This window comes from Pieris rapae, chromosome 10 (assembly GCF_905147795.1).
Source record: "Pieris rapae chromosome 10, ilPieRapa1.1, whole genome shotgun sequence".
Classification (NCBI taxonomy): Eukaryota; Metazoa; Arthropoda; class Insecta; order Lepidoptera; family Pieridae; genus Pieris; species Pieris rapae.
In genome coordinates, this window is record NC_059518.1 from 9582191 (window position 1) to 9596899 (window position 14709).

The 14709-nt window shown below is 35.9% G+C and overlaps 1 protein-coding gene across 1 annotated transcript in view; it reads right to left on the minus strand.

Moving 5' to 3' along the window:
• Positions 1-425: 425 nt before the first annotated feature.
• Positions 426-14709, minus strand: part of LOC110996100 (dynein axonemal heavy chain 2) — a 62553-nt gene continuing 48269 nt past the window's right edge. Inside the window, exons 61-81 of the mRNA XM_045629781.1 lie at positions 14037-14161; positions 13187-13409; positions 12514-12689; positions 12084-12179; positions 11839-11913; positions 11178-11377; positions 10426-10589; positions 9913-10059; positions 8860-9005; positions 8133-8293; positions 7669-7873; positions 6899-7084; positions 5990-6174; positions 5018-5159; positions 4764-4844; positions 3609-3776; positions 2695-2797; positions 2097-2254; positions 1645-1760; positions 993-1126; positions 426-565 (exon numbers count right to left, since the gene is read on the minus strand). Of these exons, the coding sequence (XP_045485737.1) occupies positions 426-565; positions 993-1126; positions 1645-1760; positions 2097-2254; positions 2695-2797; positions 3609-3776; positions 4764-4844; positions 5018-5159; positions 5990-6174; positions 6899-7084; positions 7669-7873; positions 8133-8293; positions 8860-9005; positions 9913-10059; positions 10426-10589; positions 11178-11377; positions 11839-11913; positions 12084-12179; positions 12514-12689; positions 13187-13409; positions 14037-14161 (3131 nt within the window). The remainder of the gene's footprint in view (positions 566-992; positions 1127-1644; positions 1761-2096; positions 2255-2694; positions 2798-3608; positions 3777-4763; positions 4845-5017; positions 5160-5989; positions 6175-6898; positions 7085-7668; positions 7874-8132; positions 8294-8859; positions 9006-9912; positions 10060-10425; positions 10590-11177; positions 11378-11838; positions 11914-12083; positions 12180-12513; positions 12690-13186; positions 13410-14036; positions 14162-14709) is intronic.

Here is a 14709-nt window from a genome sequence, read left to right on the forward strand (position 1 = left end):
ATAAATATTTTTTTTAAAGAATAGGGGGCAAACAGGCCGGAGGCTCACCTGATGTTAAAATACCGCCGCCCATGGACACAATGCCTGAGGACTCGCAAGTGCGTTGACGGCCTTTTAAGTATTGGTACGCTCTTTTCTTGAAGGACCCTAAGTCGAATTGGTTCGGAAATACTTCAGTGGGCAGTTGGTTCAACATAGTGATGATGCGCGCCAAACACTTTATTGTGGAACATCGATGTGATACGGATGGAATATCGTATTTTGCCTCGACGTCTGATGAAACTCAGCTGTAGGTATTAATCCGATCAACTCCTCTGAATACTCTCTATAGTAAATGCGGTAGAAGATGCAGAGTGAATAATAATAATAATAATAATAATAAAAATAAAAACACAGAAAATTTGAAGAAATATTTAATAAATAAACTAAGTCGCTAAAGTACATAGCAAGGCGGTTCCTCTCTTCACCCAAAAGTCGGGTATTTCCTTCCCAGAGTGAAGATCGACGGCCACAACGAAGGCTCCCATTCGTTTTGGGTAGTAGTAGCAAGGACAGACGTAGCGATCTATATATATATATAAATATTAAATACGTTTAGACATCAAATTAAAAATATATTCATATAGGTAAACAAGTACAATATGAACGTCAAAAAAAACAAATTAAATTAATTTAAAATTTACATTTACTATCAGTTCGCAAGTCACGGGCGTAGAGCGGGTCAGAAGAACTGGCAAAAAAGTTACTATAAATAATTATATCTGCTAGGTAATCAATAAATCTTACGATCAAAAAGGCAAGAACAGCCATAGTAAATTATATATTTGACATTTTCCATATATTATTATGTATTTCGTTTTATTAATGTCACGCTGGTAAATTATCTGTTTGTCATATATGACATGTCAAACAGGATATCAAAAATACCAACAAAAAATTATTAAGTGTTTTTTATATACAATTAATATAATAGTGATAGAATGTGTAATTACTGCGCAACTTTCGTCCCGTTGAACGAATTGGTTTAAAGTGTATAGGTGTAACTGGAAACACGAGTTGCATAGGCAATGGTTCTTGGAGATAACCCTCCTTCTTGTTCCAGCTAGCACCTTCTAAATATAGACCCCTGTAATAAAACTTTATTTTTAACTATACCACTAACCATATAAGAAAATATAGTAATATGTATATGAATATATATATTTGGGACAAAAGTATAAAGTAGATATAAGAATATTCATTATTATATAAGAGGCAGACAGGGAAGATTTTAGAAAGTTGTGCGGCGCCAATAACACGACTTTTTTGTATAGAACAGAGGGGATAACCGGTAGGAGGCTCACCTGATGTTAAGTGATACCGCCATCCATGGATAATCTCAATGCCAGAGGGCTCGCGACCCTGTATAGTATTGGTACGCACTTTTTCTTGAAGGACCCTAAGTGGAATCGTGGTGCGCGCCAGAAACTGCCTTAAAAACACTCACACAGAATTGAAGAGTGAGATGGAAGAACAGTTTTGTGAATGTCGATTATTTCTAAGACAGTGTTGAGTACTCACAACTCGTTGGTTAATTAATTAATAGTAACATAGATAGATTATTACTCATACTGTAAAAAGCGTTTGATGTGGTGTATTTCCTACCGTATATAGACACCGCCATCTCTGGGCGGACGGACGAAGGAAGTCTCCTCCAAAGGCATCACCGTAAACTCCCAACACAACGTGTCTATGGGCCAGCCTTCGCCACGAGCTGTCGTCTGTCAAAATTATATTAAATACATATACTAGCAGTGCGCCCACAAAATAATTTATGAGATTAGCGTGTTTCTTTACATTTATAATATTAGTCAAAATTGTTACGTTACGTTACGAACGTCATCGGAATGTAAAGCACGTATGATCAGATAGTTCCCATTGACCTATAAATATTTGTATACAAAACTTTGTTAGTAATTTGAAACCAAACAAAGGTTGACATAATAAAAATCAAATAATATTTCAATTTTCAACAGTCAGTCCAAAAAAACATGTCTGTCTCTTGACAATCTTAAAATGTACATCGCGATACGACTGCCTACAATACTAAGACTAACCTGCATAACAGCAGTAAGGAAACCCGTAGGGGCGACTAAAGAGGGGAGCCAGCAAAGGGTCGGCGGAGAGCGAGGCGCATTGGCCCACGCGCCCAAGTGCGCGCCCCGCAGGAAGAGCTCGCGACACCAAGCGCCCAAGGGCTTCATCGATGGGCGGGCTGGAGGTTTTATTTCATAACAATTCAACGATTCGTATTCACATACAAACTACGTATCCAATTAATTTGTTTTAATAGATCAAGGAGGGGGGGGGGGCTGCATCTCAAGTCAGAATGTGGGTTTAATAATCTTATCAAAGGACGTGAAAAAAAGAGCAATTTAATAATGTTTTATACTTTTTATGTTTCTCTTCTCTATGCCACCCTAACCTTTACTACAACGCAGAGGAGTATTGTTCCGATCTACTCACCTGCCAAGGACTTTTTTGTATGTCTTATACTAATAAAATACTTATTAAAATATATATTAAATAAAAAAATAATCAATACAACCGATCTGCAATGCAATTTAGCTGTTCCCTCCGTTCCCTTAAATTCACATTTTCAATACAAGAAGTATATAGTAGTATTAATTTGATCCTATACAAATATTGAATAACCTTTTTGCCAGAAAGTGGGAACTCTCCCTTCAAAAATACACGTGTACATAATTTCCAGCATTTCAGACATCACCACCAGGCCTTCAATGGCACGACGTAATTCCTGTTAAGAGCGAAAGAAGGCTTCAGACAAAACTGTTGTAGTACTTTAGTCCATACGAACTGGAAAATTCACTTTGAAATTTAAAACAGTTACAGTGACGAACCATCCTTTGTTCGAGGGCTTCGATTTCGGTATGTTTCATAATCATTAAGTTTCTTAAGCCCCAAGTAGTCGTAGATGATCAGCCTATGTCTGACACACACTATTGATTGTTTAAGGCATTCCGATTTCCTCACGATGTTTTTCTTCACCTAGCAGATGCTCAATATGCACATAGAAAGTCCATTGGATTTAAAACCTACAACTTCAGGACAATAGCGTAGCTTGGGTGGCACCCGGTTCGGAAGTTGGTGGTGTCACCTCATCGAAAGTAAAAAGCAATAAATATTATGTGCTGTTTTGAGACACTGGGTTCATATACATGCCCATGTACCGGGTGTCTCAAATCAACGTATCAACGTATCAACTAATGAATTAAATATTTTTAATAATTATATCGCGAGTATGGGACGGGGAATCCCCCACGAGGCTCTTTTGCGGGAGAATTCTAATTCTGCTCATAGAGCAGAGCTAGTGCTACTAAAGAAATCCCTGAAATAGAAATTTTTATGCTAGCGATTTATTTTTTTGTACATTGTTCTTAAAGTTGAGAGACGGGGGTGGGTGTCACCCAAAAAAGGTGGCACCCGGTGCGACCCCCCTTTGCTACGCCACTGCTACAAGAATGAGAGTCGCACGTTTAACCTGCTCAGACAAACTGACGCCATTTTTAATATCCAACAATTCGAATGTAGTAACGATAAAGCAATACCTTCAAGCCAGAAGTGATGCCTGATATAAGGACATTATAGTATCCGATTTCCTGCAAAAGGGAGACGCACATGGGCATCACGATCTCCGGCCCCATCATCCGCTCTGTGGTCTCCACGTCTATCTTCGACGGCAGCTTCACTATCATCTCAGCTGCTAACTCGTCCACCTATCAAAAATCTTTCAGTTTTATTCCGAGATGACAATGTTTCTGAACTTTTGTCAAAAATTTCTAGCAAAGTGTATGGGATATATATCAGGGATTTCGTTTAATATACATATAAAGATAATGTCTCTGGCTTCATTGCTATCATTGACTTGAATTACACTTGAATATTGTTTAAGTTATGTACAAAAGATAGTGGTTTTCAAATGTTAAATATCAATTTAGATTATACTATTTAATCAAGTCTATTATAGCTATAGGTATATTCGCCGTTGTCCAGATTTATAAATGTTGTGTTGTCAAGATTTGTTTTGTTTTGCTTTGCTCTGTATCATATTTTTGAAGTGAAATTACTTTATCGGCGTTGGAAAAAAAACCGTCACATTCTTCGATTACGCGCCATCTTTTTCTTGTCCCTACCACGGTTAATTCTAAGAGTTTAGAAGCCATTAATAACAAAAATTATTTAATAACGATAACAATGATTATTCCATTAAAATTACTGAAATTCTGTTATAATCTAAGTAGTAATAAGGTAAAATGAAATAATTGTATTATATTCATGTTTATCATAATAAATGCCTTTTTTTAAACTTTAGCTAATTTAAGTTAATTTAACCAATTTCTGTAAAGTTGCATATAGTAAGTAGATAATTTTTCGAAAAATAACACAAAGAAGTTACACTAGAACACACACACATTTTTTTGCTGAAACTTTTCGTGGATGTGTTTATTTTTAATTTTGGTTATTGTATCTAAATATCCAACATTCATTTATAGTATTTTTTTTAAGACGAAACCTGTTTTTAATTTATGAACATAGACAATATTCTTAAAATTATATTTATATTTCATTGAAAATGTTAAAACAATTATATGTACAGTTTGCCGGATCTTGACTCTCTACATTAGTATTTAAGTCGCGTTTTAATATCAGCTTATGTGTTATATTTTGTTATTGTATCATATACATCTTCTAAGAATACAGACCTTTTGGTCTTCCCCTCCGCCGCCTCCCCCTCCGCCCGTGGAGGCCAGAGCAAATAGGGTCGAACACATTATTAGGGCATCCTTGAATGTACGAGAAAATTTAAGATTAATGCGTTCATAAATAAACAAAATAAAAATTAATTAAAAAAATATTGACATACGGGAGTGAGTCTTGAATTAAAAGGCTTTTTCATTTGTACAAAAAAAATTCTCAAATTTTCTTTTCTTTAGACAATATTGAATGTAATACAAACCTGTGCTTGCGTAGCAACATCAGCAGAGGCATGTTGTCCAACAGACTCAGCTCTTTCATAGGCCGGCAACAGATCCAGGAAGTCACGATAAGACTCCAGGCTTCCGTCTCTAGGGATGTGGTAGGAAGGAATGCTGGCAAGCCTGAAGAAAAAAATAAATAGTAGGTTCACAGATACAGATTTGTGTTTGTCACTAATTATATTTGCAATTTAAAAAAATGCGCTTACATAACATAAAATTGAATTTTCTGTTTGCATTTTAATAATACATACTGCTATAATACTAACCCAAGCTACCTGTGTACTCGTAAAAAAACACAACGCTAGAGTACATATCTATCTCTTTTCATTACAGCCTAAACACCCTTTGCTGGAAAGAGGCGAATAAAAAACAAAAGAGTGCAATTATTGAGAATGATTAAGCTTAGACTAAAAATGTCAGCCAACTGATTATTTTAAAGGCACTTGTCAAAATCATTCATTCATATAGTAGGTAACACAATGTACGTCAATAAACTATTAAGAAGTATTTATTTCGGGTCCTTGAAGAAAAGAACGACAGGTTTTGAAAAGATAATTCAATAACACATAGTAAAAAGCATGTTAATGGAGGGCATCAGCCCTAACTTGGATTCTGTGTCGTGGACATTAACTTGGATGATTTTACTTGACGTAATAAACACAACAAATATCGCAAAAAAACTTTTGTTGCACAAGAAGAATACTTTCCTTCTTCTGGTTTAGAAGTTCTGCAGATTATTTATGAATGTACAATTTTTTCAAAAAGTGCTCAAAGAGCCTCTGAAAGAGAAAAAGAATTGGGCGAAGAAAGTGCCTTTTTGGGTACCTTAAATCTTGATTTGTGTTGTGTATGATATGGTGTGGTTAGTGTTTGTTAAAAAGAAACTTCTTAAAAGGTCAGCAACGCATTTGCGAGGCTTCTAATCTTATCACTTAATATCAAGGTGTTACCTATAAAATGGAGTCTCCAAAGCCTCCTCGCAGAAGAACTGATTGATGTACGCGATGAGCACCCGCTTGTCCCAATCGTCTGTGATGTGACCCCCATAGTTGATGATGGCGAATAAGTACCGCAGAGCATCCCACGGGACCTCCTCGTATTCTTCCAGGTAGTTCGCTAGGAGATTGTCCGATACCTGCGTTTTGTTTTAGCTTATATATTACAAAATTCTAATTTATATATAGAGATTTCTTGACTTCTGAACTGTTTCGAACCAATAGTTCCAGCCTAAAACTACATATTAAAAAAAAGTGCGTGCGAACAAAGTACACATGTGAGAAGTGAAACTTCTTTGTAAATTATTACTAAAGTTACATACATACTACCCAAAAAATGTGTCAGTATACGATCAATCCAGGTATTTGTATATCTATATTCACACTGAATACGTGCTAATGATAATACACATAAATAAATAAATCTGCGTTTACTACACAAGACGTTATGCGACAGAATTTCCATCTAAACTTCTAACATGTAACTACTAAACGAATACATCAACCAATAGCGTGAATTTTTTCTCGATCTCCCTTTCTCACTCTCACTCAATCGGTCTCAATCGCCCTCACCCTCTTCTTCGACAAAAACGCTGCACATCTTCGTGACGTATTCGTCAAAAAATACCCCCCCCCCCAAAGAAGTTTCACTTCAATAATTGAATTAAGGAGAAATTATTAAAAAAAATAAAACTACTACTCTGGTTTTACTTGATGTCCTTCAAAATTAAAGTAAATTTATCTAAGTCGTAACTAAAGTCACAAGCTCATCTTAATCTTTCAACGAAAAGAAAAACGAAGAACAGTCATAACTGCAAACTCATAATATTACTGCAGTTATAAACATGACAATATGAAACTTACGTCAAAATCGGAATCATTAAAACTGTACACGGCATTGTAACCCAGCTGCCTGAATCTCTTCCTGGCAATGAGAGAGCAGTGGAAGAAAGAGACACAGAAGAGAAGCCGTCGATACTTCGGTGTGGCCTCGTCAAATTTATCCTCATTCAAGTTTGAGAATATCCGTACGAGGTTACCTTTCAGACCCTGGAATGCCAATTGTGAACGGTCACATGAGAAATGGCTTTAGGGTGCAACTTCCACCTGTGAGGTCGTAGGTTTGATTCCGGCTGTGCACCAATGGACTTTCTATGTGCGCATTTAACGGTAAATTCGCTAGAACGGTGAAAACATCGTGCCGAAACTTTCAGGAAATCAGGAGGCTGATTCTACTTGCATATAGAGTTTGAGGCCCATACGTAAAAATATTGTAACTAATAGTTTCTTTTTATATACAACCTAACTTAATTTACTTAGTTTTTTTTGTTAAGCTTGGGTTATGCTAGAACCACTTGAATTTGATTACATTTTTACCAATTTTATTTATTAGTTACGCCATCAAATGTAGAGGATTGGAAGGTTAAAAATTCTTAATTTTTGTTCAACACTTATGTTCACTTGTGATACATTTTTGATGAAAGATTGTGTAAAATATGCCGTACATTTAGTACGGTAAGTATGATGTGGTAAACTTTAATAAATATATACAAATAAATAAACGTCTAGAAGGCTGATCACCTACTAGTCTTCAAAAATCTAAGGCCTAGGGTTTGAGTGTATATTTACTTTACCTGCGGCGGCTCCGTGGTCATCTTTATACTTCTCTGCAGAACGCTGAGAGGAAACTTATCATCGGGCATGGAGGAGAGCCAGAGACGGAACCTCGGGTGAATCTTCGGGTTGTCCAGGCCACGGATGGAGCCCAACCACTCACACGCCAAGTGGCAGTTGGCCAGGTATACCCAGCCGCCATCGCGCATACCAGACATGAGCATCCTGGGGTGTTAGGAACAGAAAATCGGACGATTGTCTTGCAGTCTCTTACGTTTCAATTATTCACTAGCTGACCCGGCTAACTTCGTTCCGCCTAATAGTTTATAATATCGTTATTACTATAGTTTAGGATTTTATTAAGGTAATAACATTAATACAACTTTTTTTGCAAATACAGCGAAAGAAGGAGAGGACATTAGGCCTCTTCTCTCTAGCTCCCAATATTAATAATATTATAGCCGGATTCTATTAAAACACTCACCTAGCCGCTGTGGGCGCCTGTCCCTGACCCAAGCTGAGGGACTGGAACTTGTCAAACATCTTGACGTCTTGCGCCAGTTGGATGAGTGCCGCAGTCGGATCGACTCCTGGGGACAACACAAAGAGGAGGGACGTCTTCCATGTCGATTCTTCCCAGGCAGCCTTAAAAAAAATCCAAATTATACTGAATTTTGGTGTTCACGTTGATTCAAAAAGTACAATTTTTGAAAAAAAAAATGTCAATGGATGGACACAATTTTCCAAAAAGAAAAAGTCTGTAAAACGAACATTGTTTTCCAAAATTCCTATAAACATTTTCTCTGAATATACTCAATTTTTTTGGAATTACCTTTCGGTAACATTTAAAAGAATTGGTGTGAAAGAATAAAGTGAAACTTGAGAGTACGTTGACGGCTCTTAATGACGGGCTTAACCCTAGTTAAAAGGCCGGCAACGCACTCGCGAGCCCTCTGGCATTGAGGGTGTCCATGGGCGGCGGTATCACTTAACATCAGGTGAGCCTCCTGCCCGTTTGCCCCCTGTTCTATAAAAAAAAAAAAAAAAAATAGTTAAAGTTTTTTTATAGGATCCTAAATCGATTAGTTCGTTCTTCAATAGGCCGGTTTTCTAGAAGTAGTAGTATTTTTCCGAAAAACGCTTAGTGCTCCAAACGCTGAACGGGATATGAAATTCATAGAACACAAAAGATTAGTTAATACTGGTAACACCTTAATATCAAGCACTGGTGGCTCCACATAGCGCGGTCCCAGAGTGTTCACGATAAAGGCAGATACGCACGCCGACACGCGGTCCGCTCGTAGCGAACGTACGAATAGTATACGTTGGAACTCGTTGCATATCTCGTTCCATTCGCCTGATTAAAAGATCTATTAACATTTCCCAGATCACTTTGGATTGTCATAGTTATATGTTGAAACCACAATATTAAAATTAAAACTGGTTTGATACGATGCCTGTATGGTTCCTAGTTTATCAGTTTTGTAATCGGTGCTTTAAATAGAATGTTGAGTCTATGTTAACCAGCTGCGTACAACAATAGAATATAAGCGAAATAATAAAAGAAATGTCTTTATTAATTAAAAACAATTAATTATAACGTGTAAGATTTGAGAATCCTTTCAAATAAAAATACCAATGCCAGGGTTCCCAGCCTTCCATAACGAACTTAATAGTAAATTCCATGCAATTTTTTTATTACAATTTTTTTTATATAGAACAGGGGGCAAACGGGCAGGAGGCTCACCTGATGTTAAGTGATACCGCCGCCCATGGACACTCTCAATGCCAGAGGGCTCGCGAGTGCGTTGCCGGCCTTTTCAGAATGGGATCGCTCTTTTCTTAAAGGACCCTAAGTCGAATTGGTTCGGAAATACTTCAGTGGGCAGCTGGTTCCACAAAGTGGTGGTGCGCGGCAAAAACTGCCTAGAAAAACGCGCAGTTGTGGAACGGTGGACGTCGAGGTGATACGGGTGGAAATTCTAATTGTAATTAATGCAATATAACAGTTGAAGAGAGTGCCTATGTCTGGCTATACTTTCGGGGTGTAACTCCCATGATTTAGGAAATCGCCGCCTATAAAACTAAGAAAGCCCGAGTGAGCAAAATCTACAGCTGTCGTAAAATGTACATCAAAATTAAGTTTATATAGACTAGGTGAGATACGATACGACACTTATATTTTGCATTTATATACTAAGACGATAAAAATACTAAGAAAAATAAATCTTAATGTATTTTTTAAGTGAAGTTCGTGTCACTACCGACAAGCGGCTGCGATTCCGGTTCGGGATGAAGATACCATTCCTTCCACTCCTTTGAAAACGTTTCAAAAGCGTCAATGACACCATGGAAGCCCGGAATCTTGTCCAACTCAGTGATATTATCCCAACAATCCTCTGGTAGCCAATCTGAACAACACACAAAATTTGTAGAGATTTGAACACTCGCTTGTCAGGTAAAGGAAAACATGAGGAAAGTCATCCCTTTTCTTTATAAGCAGACACTAGTTGGCTATAAAGAAAAAAGATGGACTGGATCAGAAAATTCAAGTTATTTCAGCAATTTCGGAAAAATATTGCTGAGAAAAAATCTTAATCTATTTATAAACACTTAATAGCTGTTTGTATAATACCATCAAAATCTTGCTCCATCAGATAGACAATATTAATTGCTACTACTACTACTACTACATAACTCGCTGGTGCGAAAGTATACAAAAGAAACTAAAAATTTTCTAAACAAACGCTTACATTAAATATGAAAAAACGACTCACTCGTAGGGTTATCAGGTTGTTCAGATCTGTCGAGAACTATACCTCCTTTCAATAGGAACAGATACTCGTTCATATTCATCTTTCCCATTTGGAATAGAATTCGCGAAACCATGTGGAAAGACAGCAAGAGTTTGTGTCGTTCGAATAACGCACGACATGTGTTTCTAAAAGTATTATCAAATGTAAGACGATATTTATATATGATTTTTTTTTCGATCTCCCTTAATCTCTCTCTCAATCTTTCTCACTATAGCTCTCTTCCACCTCTCGCTCCATGGCACTGTGCGTGATGCGACGCTATATCTTACTATCTCTATCTCGATCTTTCTCACTTGCTTACTCCCTACTCTCACTCCATGGGTATTTGCTTCATGCTAAGTTCGTCCTTTCTCACTCTCTCTCTCAATAAGTCTCAATCAAGTCTCTCCTTTTTCGTTGACAAAAACGCTGGACATCTTCGTGACGTTGCCTAAAAAATTACCCTCATGCGCCTAAAAAAGTTTCACTTCAAGAAGTGTTGTTTTGTTGAAACTTTTATCAGGTATTATAATCTGAAAAACAATGTTACGACCACTGTACCCCGCCATAGTGACTTGACCAACAAAACTAGTATACCTATTTTACGAGTTTCTCAGAGTATTTATAGGAATAACATTTTATTTTTCTATCAAACTAATCCATTGACATTCCTACTGTCCTATTATATTTTTGGCATTACGACCTGAACCACTTTCTGAAAATCAAAAACTTACTTGTAGACAGAAAAAGTGTGGAACTCGTTCAAGTTGTTGATCCTGTCCTCCAATTCGCCTCCTTTGGGGCTTCGGTCGATGGAGTACGTGAACAGGTCGATATACGCGTCCAGAGAGAACTGGTACATGGGGTCTATGCGCGACAGGTCGTTCAGGGCGAAGAACAATACTGATGCTCGCACTGCGACTGGCACGTACCCCTATTGCAGAGAGGGGGGTTAAACTAATTAGTTATTAATTTTCTGTCAATATATTGAAAAATTACTTAGAAAAATAAAGGAGAGGATTTCTAACAAGTATGACATTTATTTATTTTTTTTAGATTTGAGGCTAGAAATATAAATGTTACTTGGCTGATTCCGTTAAGTACAAGATAAATAAAACTGTAAAAAAATGTTTACAAGTTTATGCTACATATATGTGTGTATATGTATTTGCTTCAGTTCGGGTTAAAATTAAATATGTAACATATAAAATCCTCGTGGACAAGTGTCTTTTTTAGATCAATGTTTATTTATATATTTATAAAATCCATAAATTACAGACTAAGCTTTAACTAAAGTTTTTTACCAAATTCTTTCAAATTGTGTTTACGTTGATGAATGACACCAAAATAATTAAAAGTTTAAATTCCTTTAAAAATATTTATTTATTGACAAACCTGTCTGGCTGTATCAATTTCCTTTTCCGTGACTTGTGATGTGATGAGGGCTTCCTTCACTTCAAGAGACGTGCGCTAAAAAAACGAAAAATGAATTTTCAATTATCAAATTTGTCCAGAAATATTTTTAACTTCAAGTACCTATAGAGAATATTTTAAATTCATGTAATTTTTCGGTGGGTTATATAGAAATGTTAATAAAGTTACTTTTTTAATAATAATTATAAATAGGCATAATTATTTACTTGCGAAGTCTGAAGTGTTACAAACAACTCCTCGTTCTCCAGTAGCGGCACTTGAGACTCGTACATAATACGCAACAAGTCGTTTTCCAAATCCATCTGTTATTTACATTAAATTAGTAAAAAAACTACTTTTACATGCATTTGTCGCGCTCCTAAACAAGACTGCTATGGTTACACCAACACAAACCACAGCTGTTTTGTAATGTAACATATTGTGATATACTATATTATTTCGGGAATCGAAGTTACGACCTCAGGAATGAGAGTATCACGCTAAGCCAATAGGCCAGTACTGCTCAGAATTATACAAGTAATCAAGACCAAAAATAAAATGGACTAAAGCCTAGAACCTAATCTTTTATGGATTTTAAATTTGACAAACAAAATCTTACAAGTCTCGAATCAATAATCAAAACTCAATTTTACTCACCAGCACTTTCTTATTATTAGCAATGGTCATGACGAGGTTGTCCTTCATGAGCTCCAGTTGCGGTCTCTCCTTGCGAACCACGATGCCAAGCAACTGGGACGTCAGACCTTGCTCCTTCACGGCGAAGTTGACCATGGTCGTCTTGGTCAATGTCTCGGGCGTGTACACAGGATTGCCTAACAAAATAAAACAGCATCTTCATGGCGGAATATTTGGTACACTCATTAACAGCTAACTGTACGTAACGCGCTTTTTGCACTAAGTATAGTAAAATTACATCGTTTGCTAATATTTAAATGAATTATTAGTAAATAAAAATAAAATATGTTTATTTTGGAATATAAGATATGGGTGACACTTATCAGCAAAGATAGAGGGTGTAGGCCGAAAGAAAAATCCAGCGTAAAAAACTCTCGGTACGGTTTTAAACAAACAAATCTTCAAACTACACCTTTTAAAACAAATTAATTAAAAATAGCCTGTCTAGCACTAGTCCCAGGTCCTTCTATGATCTAGATAATAGTTAACTTTATAGTAAGCCTTTGTACACAGCTTTTCTTTAATACGTTTCATAAATTTATAAAAGACAGAGTCTCTGGGATTTCATTAAAGTATAATAAAATGATTAAAAAAACGTTTAAAAAGCAAATATAACACAACAAGGGTAACTCACCGAGTTTCGTAGTTAGATACATTCTGAAGTTCTGATTATAAGGCACCATTTTCTCATTGAACTTAATGACAAGCGCAGTTCCGATTTTCACTATGGCCTTATCCAAAATGGGTGCAATAGACGGGTCTAGGACTTCGCCAACGTTTTGGACTAAAATTGGTTTGCCCTCAGTAAGGCCTGTTTCCATTATTTTAAGATAATTTGGTTGACCAAAGTCGACAATCTGGAATATTATTTACACAAGTCATCGCAAATGTGATGTATAAAATGTAACAAAATAAACAAGTCCATTGTTCCAGAGATATTAAAAAATAAATACATTTATTATATAATTTAATCAATCATTACATTGACTAGCATTAGATCAGTTTTGTCACAACTATATTTCTGTCATGGATAAAGTTTTTATTACTTATTTATACATTTATTATTTATCTTAATCTTCGGGCCATTAGAGGTCATTATATTGAACAAAAAATGTATGCGTATTATACACACGTAAGAAGTGAAACTTCTGTAGGACCTTATTTATCGAAAAATGAAGTAATATATGCAACTTTGATCGTTTATGAAATTGGTTAAATAAATTAGAGAATTTCTAAATTAAATTCTGATTTTTTTGTAAATTAACTAACAAATTTTTACAGAATTAGAATTTCATTAATTGTAATAGAATTATTACTATCGTTATTTTGTTATCAATGGCTTCGAATCTCTTCGAATCAACCGTGACGCATAACGTGACGCGTAATCGAAAAATGTGACGGTTTTTTCAACGCCGATAAAGTTTCACTTCAAAAAATATATCGTAAAATTTTTATATTAATGATATAAATGTCTCATCAAATACCTCAATTTCATTCTTCTCCTCGAGATGTGAGATCCAAATAAGCGCCTGTCCTTGAGGGTCCACGGCCAGGGGCCATCTCGTCGCACGAACCACTATTATGCCGTTCTCAGCACTGAAGTTGTCATCTACATTTATCAGTACTTATAAACCATCTGGTAGAAACTGACCAAGCATCGTAATATCGAAGCATAATGTAATAAATTGTAACACTGATTATGCTTCTTGCCATCGGGATATTAAAAACTCAAAACAACTTTATTTAAATAGATAGACAAGTATACTAATGAACGTCAACATAAAAGATGTTAATTTAATTCTAAATTTACTACCAGTTCGCATGTCAAGGGCGTACAGCAGGTAAGAAGAACAGGTAAGAAAAGACTCTTTTTTAAAACAAAGTTTTTAGTCATACAAATTGCTTGAAGTGGAGCAAATCAATCCCAAGGATTATGATCATTTAAATAATCCTCAAATTTATAAATATTTTGAATGACTAATTTATGATTAATGCGATTTTCGCATTTATTCTCAAATTTCGCTTGTAAATTTATTGTAAAAACAAACACAATTTCCATGTAAGGAGTGGTTTATCTTCTGTAGCCTGGTTGATCAAATGCATAGATTATTTCTTTTTCGAAAATTATACTGGTGAAGTCAAGTTTTTTAAAATCAT